Source organism: Musa acuminata, chromosome BXJ2-1 (genome assembly GCF_036884655.1).
Source record: "Musa acuminata AAA Group cultivar baxijiao chromosome BXJ2-1, Cavendish_Baxijiao_AAA, whole genome shotgun sequence".
NCBI classification, from domain to species: Eukaryota; Viridiplantae; Streptophyta; class Magnoliopsida; order Zingiberales; family Musaceae; genus Musa; species Musa acuminata.
Genome location: NC_088338.1, coordinates 7,904,033 through 7,918,704, shown reverse-complemented (window position 1 = coordinate 7,918,704; position 14,672 = coordinate 7,904,033). Strand labels below are relative to the sequence as shown.

At 40.0% G+C, this 14,672-nt stretch overlaps 3 protein-coding genes across 5 annotated transcripts; 1 reads left to right on the top strand and 2 right to left on the bottom strand.

Annotated features, from left to right (window-relative positions):
• Window positions 1–438: 438 nt before the first annotated feature.
• LOC135584656 (probable glycosyltransferase At5g25310) lies at window positions 439–4,359 on the bottom strand. 2 transcript variants are annotated; one of them, XM_065093004.1, is made up of 6 exons: window positions 3,114–4,359; window positions 2,946–3,047; window positions 2,765–2,857; window positions 2,528–2,637; window positions 1,443–1,791; window positions 439–1,251 (listed from the first exon to the last, which is right to left on the bottom strand). In XM_065093004.1, exons 1-6 carry the CDS (start codon window positions 3,531–3,533, stop codon window positions 571–573), a joined length of 1,755 nt encoding a protein of 584 aa, XP_064949076.1. In that variant the 5' UTR covers window positions 3,534–4,359; the 3' UTR covers window positions 439–570. The 2 variants fall into 2 exon arrangements, with proteins under 2 accessions (XP_064949076.1, XP_064949077.1); XM_065093005.1 differs by having other exon boundaries at window positions 3,162–4,133.
• Window positions 4,360–4,455: 96 nt separating this feature from the next.
• LOC103992539 (probable glycosyltransferase At5g03795) lies at window positions 4,456–10,001 on the bottom strand. 2 transcript variants are annotated; one of them, XM_009412281.3, is made up of 6 exons: window positions 9,481–10,001; window positions 9,266–9,397; window positions 9,040–9,170; window positions 7,423–7,771; window positions 5,344–6,270; window positions 4,456–4,670 (listed from the first exon to the last, which is right to left on the bottom strand). In XM_009412281.3, exons 1-5 carry the CDS (start codon window positions 9,895–9,897, stop codon window positions 5,587–5,589), a joined length of 1,713 nt encoding a protein of 570 aa, XP_009410556.2. In that variant the 5' UTR covers window positions 9,898–10,001; the 3' UTR covers window positions 4,456–4,670; window positions 5,344–5,586. The 2 variants fall into 2 exon arrangements, with proteins under 2 accessions (XP_009410556.2, XP_018680707.2); XM_018825162.2 differs by having other exon boundaries at window positions 9,484–10,001.
• Window positions 10,002–13,130: 3,129 nt separating this feature from the next.
• LOC103995176 (uncharacterized) lies at window positions 13,131–14,329 on the top strand. The gene is made up of 2 exons (XM_018825253.2): window positions 13,131–13,714; window positions 13,884–14,329. Exons 1-2 carry the CDS (start codon window positions 13,144–13,146, stop codon window positions 14,189–14,191), a joined length of 879 nt encoding a protein of 292 aa, XP_018680798.2. The 5' UTR covers window positions 13,131–13,143; the 3' UTR covers window positions 14,192–14,329.
• Window positions 14,330–14,672: the final 343 nt, after the last annotated feature.

Below are 14,672 nucleotides of genomic sequence, written 5' to 3'. Positions count from 1 at the left end.
TATGTTTTTCATCAAATTTCTCTATTGTAAAGCTAGTAGAAACAACTAACGGCATCTTTATTGAATCTCTAATCATTGGATTTTTTGGACTCTAATATCACTTTATTGGGGAGAGAGAAGAAAATTCTAAGACAAAAAGAAAATACGGAAAGATCAACAGTCAAAAGAATATAAAAGAATATACCAGAAAGTCAATACAAGAGTAACATGATTCGATAATAGTTCATGAGAGCTTAAATCATCATTCTCCCGTTGGCATTATTATCATGTTTACGTTTAGAAGAGAGATATCGTTGAGTATATGAATTAATTTTTGTTTCAATGTGAAATCCATTGGTATCCAAAATCTCTTGTCTAAGACGAAATCCCTCTAATGATCATGAAAGCATATCGTTTAAAACCCATAAATATTCAATTAGTAAGATTCTAACAAAAACATACCTTCAAAGATGCTTTATATAATCTTATTCTTGTGCCATTTTCAAAGCTGATGTGGCATGCAATCGAATATATTGATTGGCAACATCAGAAAATTTGATCTATCTAATCAAGGATTTACAATGAATATTATCACCGGACATGAATCTGATTCAGCCTGTTAAACCAAATAGAATGCAAGATCATGTGAAACAGATCGTACTTTCTAGGCTTAACATTCCACAGGAAATGCTTCTGCAACTTCTTTACATTCATCTGCATCGTCGTATATTTTCCGAGGCTGATTCCGAGTAGAATGTCCTTCAACTTCGGTATGTCCTTCTCCGCCACCACCACAGAGAACGCGCTCCAGTCGAGCACTTGTTCGAATGGCAGCACGAAATTGTCGGCGATGACCACCGGAACGCACTCGTAATAGATGGCCTCCACGATCCTCGGGCTGTTCACCTCGTAACCCATGGGGCAGATGCAGAACTTGCTTGATTTCATATGTTCGACATATGACATTTTGCTTGCAATCTCCTGAGGCAGGGCTTCGTATATCCTCATGTCTCGGTCTCTCCCTCTCCAGTGTCGAAGAAGGATGGGTCTAACGCGGCCGTGCATGTGTCCAGCAAAGAAGGCCAGAATAGACCTCTTCGAAGCAGGTTTTCCTCCGATGCCTCTCTGAGGCCTCTTGGGAGCTCTGATGTATGTCTCCGGAAGAGACACATCTTTTCCGCGGATAAAAATGCCTTCGGAAACATCTGCGTTGCATACAGCTTTGATCGCGTTCTTCCGCAGTTCATCATGCATCCTGGTCGTGTAAGTTGCCTACACACACAAAGAAGTAAATCAAGGCCAAGCAACAGATACAGACTAGAAAGGCTGCAAGTAGTTCATCAGACAAAGTTATTTCTATCCTGCCAAGATCTCGGATAACAAGAATTCATCGTCCGATGAAGCACGGTTTTTGTACCATCAAAAAAGAGAGATCAAATGATAACAGAGTCCAGAGTGCATACCCAATCATGGCAACCAACAAGAAAATGATCTGCTCCTCTTGTCCTGTTCCAGAAGGGATATTTAGCTGAGATCATCTTCACGTAGTCCCTCAGAAATATTGACAATGGTCTTGAAGTATGCGAATCAGGAACATAGAGATGAGCTCTAAGCTGCCTCGAGCTATAAGCCATATAGAACAAGTGAGCCTTTTCTGGATCCTTTACGACGAACTGCTTGTTTTGCTCCATTAATCTCATAAACCATCCTTCGGAAGCATAAATGCCTCCAAGCTCTGGTGTGTGGAAAAGAGGTTTCGGTCCATCCTTGTAGATGTACACCTTTAAAATTCTTTCCATCATCTCATAGCTCCTGCAAGCATTTGATTCTGAAACCTATCACGACACTGTCTTCGAAAGTATATTACATTCAAGTTGAACCATAATTAAAAAAAAAAAATGGTATAGTTATAGGACTAATATGTATCGTAAACCTATGAGAAACTTTTGGAGAGAACAATTCTCCAAACAAGTCCTAATGACCAATGTTCGCTCGTTTGAACCATAGCCAACGCGCATCTTACTTCACGACCGAACAAACAATTTAGTCCAAAACAAAGTGAATTCTGTAGTTATCTAGCGAAACCTGACCGAGCGGAAGGCCATGCAATTGCCAAAATGAATACAGCACATTTCTAAAGCATAGTGTCCACCGCAGGACCAAAACATCTTATCGAGTCATCACCCGGTAGAACCAGCTCTTTCGCGGTAGACGACTGAAAACAACAGGGTTACGAGCGCACATGACAAACTTGCCAAAAGTTACAGCTTCTGGAGCAAAGATTTCTAATATGATGGAAAAGGAAGGTGGATTTTGTTGCAAGAACTACTCTCATTCTTCTAAGTTCTACACATATATCATGAACTGTAGAAAGTGAATTAGACATGTAAACAGCCATTCAACTAGCGTGCCAGCATACTGCTCGTAACTCCGAGGAACGAGAGGGACTACAACTGATCTAGTAATAAGAAAACGAACTAGTAAAAAAGTTCAATCTCCATTATGTGATGAGCATCACAAGATAATAAGATAGTTTCTCCGTTCTCACCTCTTAAAGATTGAAACATTCAGGAACAGCGGAGCGTGAAGGTCAGGGTCGATCAAACCAGTAGGCGCACTAGCGATCTCCCTCTTAGCGTACATAAGCTGCCGGTCCGTCTGGATTAGCAAACCATAGAGAGTTAAATGGGGCTCAATTCCAATAACTAAATTAAAGGAAAAAAAGAGGGAAAAATAATCTTTTTCTCAGATCAAGAGCAAAGGAAGATGCAAGCTGGAACTTTACCTCTCTCCAGAAAACACTGCTTGCTTTCACTTCCGCAGCATTAGAAGTCTCTATTGGGGAAGGAAAAGGCACACTGGTAGTTGGTGGAGGACGCTAGAATCAAAACAAAGTGTCGAACTCTTATCTTAAACACATTCCAACTTCAGTTGGATCCCAAGAAAAAGCCTGAAATCTGAGTTACCTTGGTGTCGGCGAAATTAACAACTGGACTTGGAGGATGTGCCAGTGGAGGAGAAAGCGAAGTCGTAACAGGGGCAAAACCGGGGCTTGGAGTAAGAGCGGGCTACAAAGTATGAGCAAGAGATCAATAACCTGTCCGCCATGCAAATAGTGACGAACATTATATTACCTCAGGCTCTAAAGGCGGCATCTTTGGGTCATATTCACCTGCATATACCTCAAAGTCATCGGCATCTTTGACCGGAGAAGGAGCAGGAGCAAAGAAAGCAGGGGTTGCGGTTGGAACAGGGGATCCTATCAAAGTATCCACGTCCTGAGATAAAGAAGCAGGAGGAAGAAGAGGAGCAAGCGGCGGAGAAGAAGCGCGAGGAGGAGGCAGAGAGGGAAGAACGAGCTCCTCGGTGGAGGAATTGGCGACGACGTCTCTGTAGGAGGCTAAGAGGGAGGAAGGGGCCGAGAACCAGAAGGAGACGCCGAAGTTGGACGAGAAGGATGCAAAGAGCGCCGCCGCCGACGTCACGAGGGCAACGAGGAGAAGCAGCTTGCTCCAGCTGGACAGCGCCTTCTCGATATGGATCCCATTAGCCATGGGCGGTGGACGTGGGTTGGCTTCCTACGCCGGAGATGGAAAGCACAGGAGCGGCAGGTGGGTCGAGAGACGGTCGACAAGATCGAACTGGATAGTAGAAACAATGAGAAATAATGGCGAAGGGATGAGAAGGGAAGGGGGATTGGTGACAGCGGCGGCGAACGAACGAACGAGCATGCTCGTCACATGGTTTTGGCAACAGCGACGTTACATTATGACGTCTCTCAGCAGGGGTTAGAAAAGGATAGGCACGTGTACAACTCAAATAGCATGTGGGTGTATGCGAGACGACAGATCCCGCACAGTTCGGTATATGCACTCGCGGGGAAGATGCATACCCCCACATGCTACAGTGCGTTGGCTCAAAGGGTTACCTTCGGTGGCAATTAAGCCGTGAGACGCGGACAGTAACCACGTTCTGATGCATTCTTTACCGGCAGCTGTTCGTCTATTGTGTCGGTGACAACATGGGGCGTGCGACCACAACAAGTGACGGAAGCAACAGTTGACCTCGATGTTGTCGGTGCAACCGTTTTAGGGAAGGCGCCCTCTTCAACATATTTCTCATAGTAACCACAATACATTAAAAAATGACAACTATTACTCGTGAAACGCAAATGACCTTTTTTTAAGTAGGCTCACAAGATCCATTCTGACAGCTATCTTAAGATTACCAAAGGCCATCAGAGGAGGTGGTAACAATGGATGCTTCCGTCAGGATGACGACGGCTGATTGGGAAAACATTAGAATGTCAACTACTAGCAAAACCAAGGTATAAGCACAATAGATAATCAACAACACAAATTTGTAAGGCAACCTACCACAAATTTGTAAGGCAACCGGTGGTCAGGTTGGTGAGTGAGCCACAAACGGACGGGGGAAGTCAACCTGAGATCGGGTGAAGAAAGTGCGCACGGCAAATTACCGGAAAGAACGAAATGTCTCTTTTCGTTTCTCTCTATCATTCAGGAAATAACACCGGAAGTCAGCTTTTACAGGCGAAATTTAACTATCCCCAAGACCATAAGCAAGGCTGATACTTCCACTTGGCTCTTCTGCTGGAGTGAATCTCAAGAACTCTCACGGGCTATATCAGCAACATGTCCTGTTGCCCTTGCTTAGCTTTCCGTGGGTACCTGAAATTTTAATTCAGCAGAATTAAGGAGGGGCCAATTGCCACAAACTATGCGAAAACAAAGTCAGGGCATCACGTTTGATCCACAAATGAATCATACATCACCCAGGCACTTGATTGATAAACATATTATCTGAACAAGTTCAGGAGAATCGGTCTTACATAATTGAATAAACGAATCATACCCCTCAGAACAAAAGTATTCAATGATCATATGAAGATATCTGCTTTAGCATTTTTTTGGGGAAAAAAAAAAGATCTTTGGCAGTTATAGTTTGGTGTTATAGCCTTTCCCACACTTAATTTTCTTGGCACCAGAATGAATAATTCTTTTTATCATTTTTCAGTGTTTTTAAAACTCCAACAATGCCTATGATTTTTAAACAAATCCACTAAACATCATACTCAAGTTTCTCTAATCACTAATCCAGCTGGTTGCAAAGGTTATAATATGATAACTATGCACATATATATAAGCATTTTCTCTCAGTTGCAAGGCTGTTATCCTTTTTAAGTTGTCCACTAATTCAAAGAAAACTGTTAGTTAATCATGCAAAATAAAAGTAGGAAAGCATTGTAAGACTTTTATCAGCATCCAGATATTAAAGATGGAGTAAAAGGAAAGAATTTTAATCATAGGCAATACGTGAACCTTGGAGTAGTTGATTACATACCTCTATAAAACAAACACAAACTTGACTTTGCGTCTGTGTAGGATATTCTCTGACCATCATTAGAAGAGCTCTTAACATCAATCAGCAATGCAGTAGAAGTCGTGAAAGATCAATTCACTATATCTGACAATGCCATAGAGATGTATGCTACACACCAATTTGATGAAATTTTGATGTAAAATTTGGAACTCTGGTTATGATCATCTGCTAAACTCTATAAGGACAAGTTGCAAAATCTAATATTTACTGATCGGTCGGGATTTGGTTTAGTCTATTGAACCAAATTGAGTGAAGTATCATGTAAAAGATATCATATTTGACTGGTTTTCCATGCCAGAGGAAATGCTTTTGCAACTTCTTTACATTCATCTGCATAGTGACATATTCACTCTGTGGAATTCTTAGTAGTATATCCTTCAAATTAGCTATATCCTTCTCTGCTATAACAACTGAAAAGGCATGCCAGTCGAGCACTTCTTCAAATGGCAGAACAAAATTGTCTGCTATTACAACCGGAACACATTCATAGTAGATAGCTTCCACGATCCTTGGGCTGTTTACTTCATAACCCATGGGACAGATACAGAATTTACTTGATTTCATGTGTTCAGCATATGACATCTTTTTTGCAACTCCTTTTGGGAGAGGGCCATATATTTTTATGTTTTCATCCCTCCCACTCCAGTATTGCAAGAGGATTGGTCGGACACGACCATGCATTTGCCCAGCAAAGAACGCAAGAATAGTTCTTTGAGAAGCAGGCTTTCCTCCAATATCTCTCAGCGGCCTTCTGGGATTTCTGATACTCGTCTCTGGAAGAGAGACATCTTTTCCACGGATAAATACACCTTCAGAAACATCTGCATTGCATAAAGCTTTGATGGTGTTCTGGCGCAATTCTTGATGCCATTTTGTTGTGTAAGGCCCCTAGATATTATTACATGCTAAGTACTACGAAAGGTATCAGGTGAAAAAGTAGAATTACTGACAAAGAGCTGACAAGAAATAAAGATTTCAAGGGAAAGAATGTAGACTTAATAATATAATGAATGGCAATCTGATTATTTCATGTAATGTAAGCACCTTCAATGCTAAATAAGATCTTATCACAAAGCCATTTTGTTCAACTCTGCACCTGAGAAATCCTGGTATCAGAAAGGCATGTTGAATATCACAACTTCTATCAGAAAGAAAAATGATGATGCCTTTTGATAAAAAAGTTCTAAGTTATCTAGGATGTTAATGAGTAATATATTCCTGCATTTCCAATATCAAGGAGAGTGTGAAGAGCAAGAATCAAGAAATAACACGCTCAAGACAATTGAACCTTTTGATAAGGCATGGTTAGAATTAATGAGCAAAACAGTGGTTTGAAAATTAGGATGACTCTCGAGCGTTTGATGTTCAAAGGATAAGCATGAATAGGGTTAGTGAAAGAACAGAGAACACTGAGTGGAGCTTTCAGATTGACAAGGCTGAAAATGAGCTTTGAAATACAGAAATAAAAAAAGAATCAAGTCACAACGCTTCTCTAAGCTAACCGTATGAAAGAGAACAGCTATGAAATTGTGAAGCAACACTAATATGAGCTTTAAAAAGGACATGGCTCCTTGACTAAAAAATTGAGTTTCGTTCCTTTTCTAATCCACTTTACCTAATTTCTACAGACTCTACAACGAATGAAGAAGTTATAAGTGCTCTAAAGAAAAGAAAATTATTTGCAACCAACATTATGCACAATTCCTATTTGCCAAGGAATGTTATTAAGAAAACAGGCCTTAGTACACTAGTAAGATAGTAAGATTGCTCCTTTGTAATTCAGGAGATAGGGTTCGAATCTCAAAAAGAGTAAAATTGTGTACATTGACCCTCCCCAGACCCCACCAATCAATAAATGTCATATAGATATCATTTACCATATTCTCATCATCTGCAGGAAAGAGAATGATAAGAAATACCAGGAACATCTGTTTCGTAACTAGAGACCCACAAATGACACTGTTAACATTAAAAAAATCTCTTCTAGACCAACATCAATAAGCGAAAGATAAAGAACAGTCAGGAGTATGATGAACATACCCAGTCATGGCAAGCAACTAGAAAATGATCTGCTCCTCTTGTTCGATTCCAGAAAGGATACTTGACAGAAATCTCGTTAACATAATTCCTCAAAAATATCATTAATGGCTGGATATTGTGTGAGTTAAGCACGTAAAGAGCCTGCTCTAGCCTGCGTGCACTGTATGGCAGGTAAAACAAATGGGCTTTGTTTGGATCCTTCACAACAAAATTTTTGTTTTCATGCATTAATTTCATAAACCATCCTTCGGAAGCATATATTCCTTTGAGCTCTGGCCTGTGGAAAATGGGTCTCGATCCATCCTTGTAGATGTAAACCTTAAGGATACTCTCCATAAGTTCATAACTCCTGGAAATATTTAATGATTAAATATATGAGTAAAGGAAAAGAAATATCAGAGTAATACTATGATGAGAAATAACATTTATTGAACTTCAGTCCAAGTATCCCAAGGCCTGAAAAGCAAGCTATTTATATGAAAAATTCATGACACTAAAGATTAGGAAACAAGATACATGCACAAGTGCCATGTAATTCTGCAGCAGACAGGTTCTTCTTGAGGTAATATCAAGATATACCTCTTTTAATTCCACAAAAATGTACATGTAAAAAACAGTTAGGCAGGGAGACAAGACAAGTGAACTCTAAAATAGCAGTTGGCCACACAGCATGGGTGATGGTTACTTGACTAACACCTCAGTCAGTCAACAATCAATGACCTGCCTGACTTTCTTTTTTCTTGACACAGATTTCACCTGACTATCTTGAAATTTTTTTTCCTTTGCTTCACAATGCACAAGCTGGATTCTGAAGAAAATTTCACAATTGATTTCAATTTCTTTACAAAGATAATTTCATTGTCACGGCAGTAAGAACAGTTATTACATTGATCAAACAGACAGATAGATCAAAGCTTTGCAAAACATTAGTATGACAAGCATCAGTCTGATAAAAAATAGATCATTGTTGATGACCCAATATGAGATTCAGATAAGCCAGAGGATACTAAGGTATCATGAACTTTCAAAATGTAGTAACTGATCTCCAAGCATTTTCCCAACTACTCTTTTTAATTTTAAGACAAAAATGTCTTAAATCAGAAGCAAAATGAGCATGGTAACAAGCACTGAGCTCATGGACCACCAACTAGTGGCTAACCACCAAAATGAAAATTGCGCAACATCTCAAAAACAAGAGATAACACATCTCGCTGAAAGATGCATAACCGGTTCTGTATTATCTAAGAACTTCTCATAGCCATTCCCCATTCTAGATTAGAAGGAAACTAAATTCCTAAGTGCTGGATCAGAATCAAGGCTCATTCAGAAGCTAGCTAATATGCTACAGAAAAGGGCTTAAGCTAAATTACAAATCTCAAATCCTATTAACCAAAATCACAGGAAGCATAATCCAATTAAGCAAGGTCACAATGAGCATATCCACCACACTGTCACTCCAATAACCATCTTATGCACTGCAAGAAGCTACTACACGAATTACAAAGAAAAAAGTATAGTAGAATCAAGATGTTCGTTCATATTCCAAAATTCTTATGCACACTAGATCAACCACAATGAATAAGAAGTATGGCACCAAGAATTACTTCAGAGTCTCACCTCTTGAAGACCGAAACATTCTGGAACAGAGGAGCATAAAGTTCAGGATCATCATAGACAAAAGGGGCATGATCAATCTCACCCTTGGCATACATGAGCTGTTGATCGGTGAGTGTCAAAGGAACAGTCACCTATAGGGTTCAAAAACCATCAAGACCTGGTCCTTTATGAGGAATCTTCTCTCTCTAAATCAGGAAAACCAAAAAAGAATGAGAAAACTATATACCAGTGATTGTAAAGGAAGCATCTTTGGCTCCGGACTAACATATTGCACTTGGGTAGCATCATAATTCCCAAGCGGAGAGGGAAGGGGCTCAACAAAAAGAGGCGGAACGTCGGTATCAGTGGAATTTGCTGCCTTCAAAGAAGAAAAACAGCAATTAGCGAAAAGAAAATCAAGAAACTACCAGAAGATTAAAGAATTCTGAACAGAAGACATACCACCTCCGTCCACAAGGGAGCCGCCTTTAAATCAGGACTACTGTAATCAGAATCTGTATCGTCTAAGTCCCCATTTGGAGATGGGGAAGGCGCCACGAGTGGAGACAGAACAACAGTAGCAGCGGAATTCGGCTTCGACACAAATCCCGTCGCATGCGAGGCCTCCCGCGAAGGAGGCGGACGAGAAGGCGAGAGGTCGGCCGTTCGACGGGATGAGGGAACGGCGTAAGGGTCGGCGAACCCGATGGAGGTGCCGAAGGGTCGGGAAAAGGCGAGGAACACCGCAGCCGCCGCGGAGGTCAAGAGGGCAGCAAGGAGAGACCGCCGCCGCCGCAAACGCCGCCATCCCGCTGCCGATCCGCCACCGCACTCGCTGCGTCGCATCGCGGACCTCGTCGTATGTCCCATCGCCTTCATGGACGGCAGTGGAACGGCGCCCCCCGCCGCCTCCGCCGGAGGATCAGGAGGCGAGGAGAAGGGAGGACTAGGTCGGTGGACTTGGGCGATGTCGACATGGTCAATTCGGGTCAAGAAGATTGGGCAACCGACGCCGCAATTCGTAGGCGGTTTGTCCTAATTACCTTTTTATCCCCGATATGATTCAGGATTTATCGGACTCAGGGCGGTGAACCTACAGGAATCATAATTTATATGAGGGTAGTATTGGTAATTCAAGAATTCGAAGCCATTGTGGAGATTAGTCGAGACAGCCAGGATTCACACGCACATTGGTTCAGACCCAACCCAGCACAAAGGTAAGGTCCGATGAGTCGCTGTGTGTTGGAAAGAGATTTTAACCCTTGTTAAGTTCATAATAGTCACTATAATTAAAAATATCTTCTTCTTAGGATATGATATTAATAAGATACATGTTGATTATTCAAATGAGAGAGGAGTAAATTTGTGTTAGGTTATGGTACTGGGGGAGTAAATAATCCAAGTTGAGGTGCGTCTTTACGCTAGTTTAGATTTAGAAGATTCGATCAAATATCGAGCCTATAAGATAATTCGTTAGGAAATGAGAGAGTCATGATAGTATAATCATCAATCTTTTTTATAGTGTAATATATGGTCCTTGGGTTGAGTTCATGATTAATGTAATCATCCATAATTTTTTTCTTAACATAAATTAATTATTATAAAAAAATATATTTTTATTTATTTAATTATTGACTTTTTTATTTGTGTAGTATGGTAAGGAAATGGTTAAAATTGATTATCTTAATAATATGAATAAGTTAAAAAAAATTTATCAATTTAATTAATTAATTATTTATTTATTTTCTAATGAGTGATATGATTTTTAAAAAGTAAATAGTTTATATTCTATTTTTGTGTGTGTATCATAAGACATAAATGTTATATTTTTATCTTTTATATGTGAAAATAAAATAAAAATTAATTATTAATTATTAATTATTAATTATTTTTCAAGAAGAACTCATCTCCTCTCTCATTCCTCACTATATTGGGAGGATTGATGAGAGGATTTTCTAAAAAGAAGATACTTGAAGAAAAGTAGGATATTCTATTTTTAAATTATTAAAAAGTAACTTAAATCCATGAATTAAAGAATTTAAATTTATGATTTTAAATTTAAAACTAATTAAATCACAAAGGCAAGCTTAAATAAGTCATTGTGTGTTGGAAAGAGATTTAACCTTTGTTAAGTACATAATAGTCACTATAAATAAAAATATCAGTGATGTTTCGAGTCTTTTTGGACAGTTTTTTTCGAATGGAACCACTAAGCAAATTATTAAATATTTTAAATAAATACTTGATATATGATATATCTTCACCATGGAATTCGATGATGTTATGATATATACCATACTAAGTTATTAATTATATTAAAAATATAATTAATATACGATATATCTTCTCCCTAGGATTTAATAATATTAAGATATGTATTGGTTATACAATGTGGTGGGAGATTCGGAGTCAATTAAGATTCACTTTAAAATTCATCTTAGGTTATAGTATTGGGAGAGTAAATAATCTTGGTTATTTTTGTGTGTGTATCATAAGATCATCGAATTATATGGAGAAGATATATCATATATCAAGTATTTATTTAAAATATTTAATAATTTGCTTAGTGGTTCCATTTAAAAATATTTAATAATATTTAATAATTCCATGGAGGTCAGACCAATAATGTCTATCTAATTTTTAAGTTAGTTTAAGTTTAGAAACTTTGATCTAATTTATTTAAGAGAGCTCAAGAGAGTTATGATAGTGTAATCATCAACCTTTTTATAGTGTAATACATGACTATTGGGTTGAGTTCATGATTAATATCGAGAATGATTATATATACTGTTTGACCATAAATAAAATCATGAAGTCAAGTATCGAACCCGTAGAATATAGAGCAATGACTTATCAATTCAGCTACCCATTGATGCAATGTGGCTGATAATCTGAAGCCAACTCAATCTTTTTGTTTGCACTATATTGTCTGCCTCATCGTTCTAACCCTACATGATGATCTGAAATGTCAATTAGGTATTAGCTACGTGGAGCTAATCTATTAGTTATTGTCCATGTGTTATGTTCCCTTGGAATATGTTGTCAACCATTTTAGATGTCTTATTGGTTGCCTCGTGACCATCCGAGCATGTTGTTATCGTAAGGTGTTTCATAATTTATTTAATTATACTTTTATTATAGAACACTTCATAGACGTTTCAGTCACAATCATTATTATTGGGCTCTTCATGAACAATCATGTTCGATTGATTCGATCATGCCATTGCATGTCTTTATAGAGATAATGTTTCATTCATCAAATTATCCACCATGTTAGATCTCTTATTTATTACCATGTGGCTATTGCATGCCATTGCATGTCGTTACACACTTCATGACTAATTCAGTTGCATAATCATTGTAAGGCACTTCATGCTTTATACTTCGATCACTTCATGCTCGTTTCAAAACTAAACTTAATCCATTTTTAAGTCTCATCTTTATAGAGAGAATGAACAATCTAGAATTACGTTGGGAGCATTTTCGATAAGATCCTTCTGATTCTTTGAAGTCAATTTAGATTCAAGAGATTCGATTAAAGTACTAATCTTATAAAATAATTAGTCTAAGAGAACTCAAGAAAATCATGATACTGTACATGATGATCTTTTAATAGTGTGATATGTTACCGTTAGATAAAGATCGTAGTAGTTAATATCGATTGAACCCAAGTAATAACTTATCAACTCAAACTTTCCCATTTATGCCACGTGGCCGACTCCTTGGAGTCGACTTATCTCCCTATTCGCACGAGAATGTCTGTCTCATAGAATCCGACCAACCGGGGTCGGAGAGCCAAATAAGTGTCGATCGTGGAGATCTAACGGGTCGGTTATTCTCCACGAGTCATATTCCCATATTAAAGTAATAAATTCCATCATGTGGTTTATAACCAAAAAATGTTAGATTTGCACGATGATGACAGCGCTCGAAACAATCGAGGGAGGTAAAGAATCAATGCTTCCCTCTTCTCTCTTCCCTCTCCCTATAAACATATCGTGTCAACTTTATTCCCATATTAACTTTTTCTTCTTTTGGCCTCACAACAACTATTCGATCCGATCAACCCGTCCCCTTGATTTTTATCTGCATTCTAACGCCTTTAAAGAGGTCCAGCCAGGCCCGATGTTGTCGCCCTCCACCGTACCCCTCCTTCTCAGTTTTGCGGCCGCCGCCGTCACCGGGGCGGCGGCTTTCCTCGCCCTACGGCGGTTCAGCCGGGAAGAGACCGTTGCTTCGCTTCGCCAAGACGTCCGCGACGCCGTCCTGCTCCTCCGGGAACCCCCGACGGTCCTCGTCACGGGTTTCCGGGCCCACGGCAAGAGCTCATTCATCAACACGGCGTGCCGAGCCCTCGCTGCCGAGGCCGGGCCGATGCTCCTCCGGGCGGAGACCTCCCCGCCGGTAACCCACAGCGCCACCTTCGACCGCTGCGTCATCCGGGCGGCGGTTGCGGGTGGCGGCAGCGAGGACGAGAAGGAAGAAGAGGAGGCAACGTGTGCCGAGGTGGCATTGGTGGACGCGCCTGCCCTGCCCGAGCCAGGACAGCTGACGAGGGCTGACGTGGAGGAGGCGCTGTCCGGGATGCCACCGCCTGAATGCGTGGCCTTGGTGCTCCGCTGCGGTGGGCCGCCGAAAGACCGACACGCGGCTGTAAAAAAACTGGCTGACGTTACCAACGCCATCCGCCAACGAGGTATCCTTCTTGTAGAATGCCTTTCCTTCACTCCGTCGTCCGATTCCCTCGCACTTGAAATGGGTCCTTCAATTTGGAATCCGTCTCTCATGTTTTGCTGATGAATCTGTAGCCAAGACAGATGCGAACATTCTTAAGAAATGACGCTACAAGTTTTCATCACTTACAGGCTTGCAGTTTGTGGTTGTATTGACACACAAGAAGCGGATAAAGAGCATGAGGAAAGCGGAGGAGCTACGGCGGGAGATCGCCTTCAGAGCTCGGACCGATTGCGTATACCTCATCGAGAACTACACAGCCGGTAACATGCTCAATATCCGACGCCCTTGGGCTACCAAGAACAACCTCGAGACACATTACACAGTGCTAATGATAGTAAGGCAGTGCGTGGAGTTCGCCAAGTTGCGCCGGAGCCATTCGGTGGTTCGGGCAACTAACGGCGGCGGTGGCGGCGGCAGTAGGCTGCTCCACTGTTGATGGTTTTTGGCCTTAGTGGTGAGTCAGAAATTTTTTTCTCTTATTTTTTTTTTACTTTATTTAATATATTTTAAATAATTGAGACTTATATTATTGTATTAACTAACTTCACATAGAACGTAGTAAAGAATATTGTCATGCAATAACAGTACCACTGTTATGAAAAAAATGTTATTGATATTTCGATCAATTCAATTCAACATGGTTTTAATGTGTATGTAAAGGATTGGCTGATGTACCTCTAACATGAAAATAATAATCTTCTTTTGAGATATTACGATGAGCCGTAAAACGTATCCCTCGTAATTATATTAAAAATAAAATTATATATTTGATTGTAAAGTGATAAAATATTCTTTGAAATATTCTTGGAGAGACTATCTTTAACCATCTCAATTTGGTCTTTTATCCATAAATGTAAAGGTGAAGATAACAAATCTATAACTGTTTGTTTTGGATCCATATCCACGTGGGCAAACCG

Excerpts from the sequence above, each read along its gene's own strand:
- LOC103995176 (XM_018825253.2), top strand. The coding sequence starts at position 13,144 with ATGTTGTCGCCCTCCACCGTACCCCTCCTTCTCAGTTTTGCGGCCGCC. Across the intron at positions 13,715-13,883 it reads CAACGCCATCCGCCAACGAG|GCTTGCAGTTTGTGGTTGTA; the intron begins GTATCCTTCTTG and ends CATCACTTACAG.
- LOC135584656 (XM_065093004.1), bottom strand. The coding sequence starts at position 3,533 with ATGGCTAATGGGATCCATATCGAGAAGGCGCTGTCCAGCTGGAGCAAG. Across the intron at positions 2,858-2,945 it reads TTAATTTCGCCGACACCAAG|CGTCCTCCACCAACTACCAG; the intron begins GTAACTCAGATT and ends TTTTGATTCTAG. Across the intron at positions 2,638-2,764 it reads GCAGTGTTTTCTGGAGAGAG|ACGGACCGGCAGCTTATGTA; the intron begins GTAAAGTTCCAG and ends TTGCTAATCCAG.
- LOC103992539 (XM_009412281.3), bottom strand. The coding sequence starts at position 9,897 with ATGAAGGCGATGGGACATACGACGAGGTCCGCGATGCGACGCAGCGAG. Across the intron at positions 9,398-9,480 it reads CTCCCTTGTGGACGGAGGTG|GCAGCAAATTCCACTGATAC; the intron begins GTATGTCTTCTG and ends TCTTCTTTGAAG. Across the intron at positions 9,171-9,265 it reads TGCTTCCTTTACAATCACTG|GTGACTGTTCCTTTGACACT; the intron begins GTATATAGTTTT and ends TGAACCCTATAG.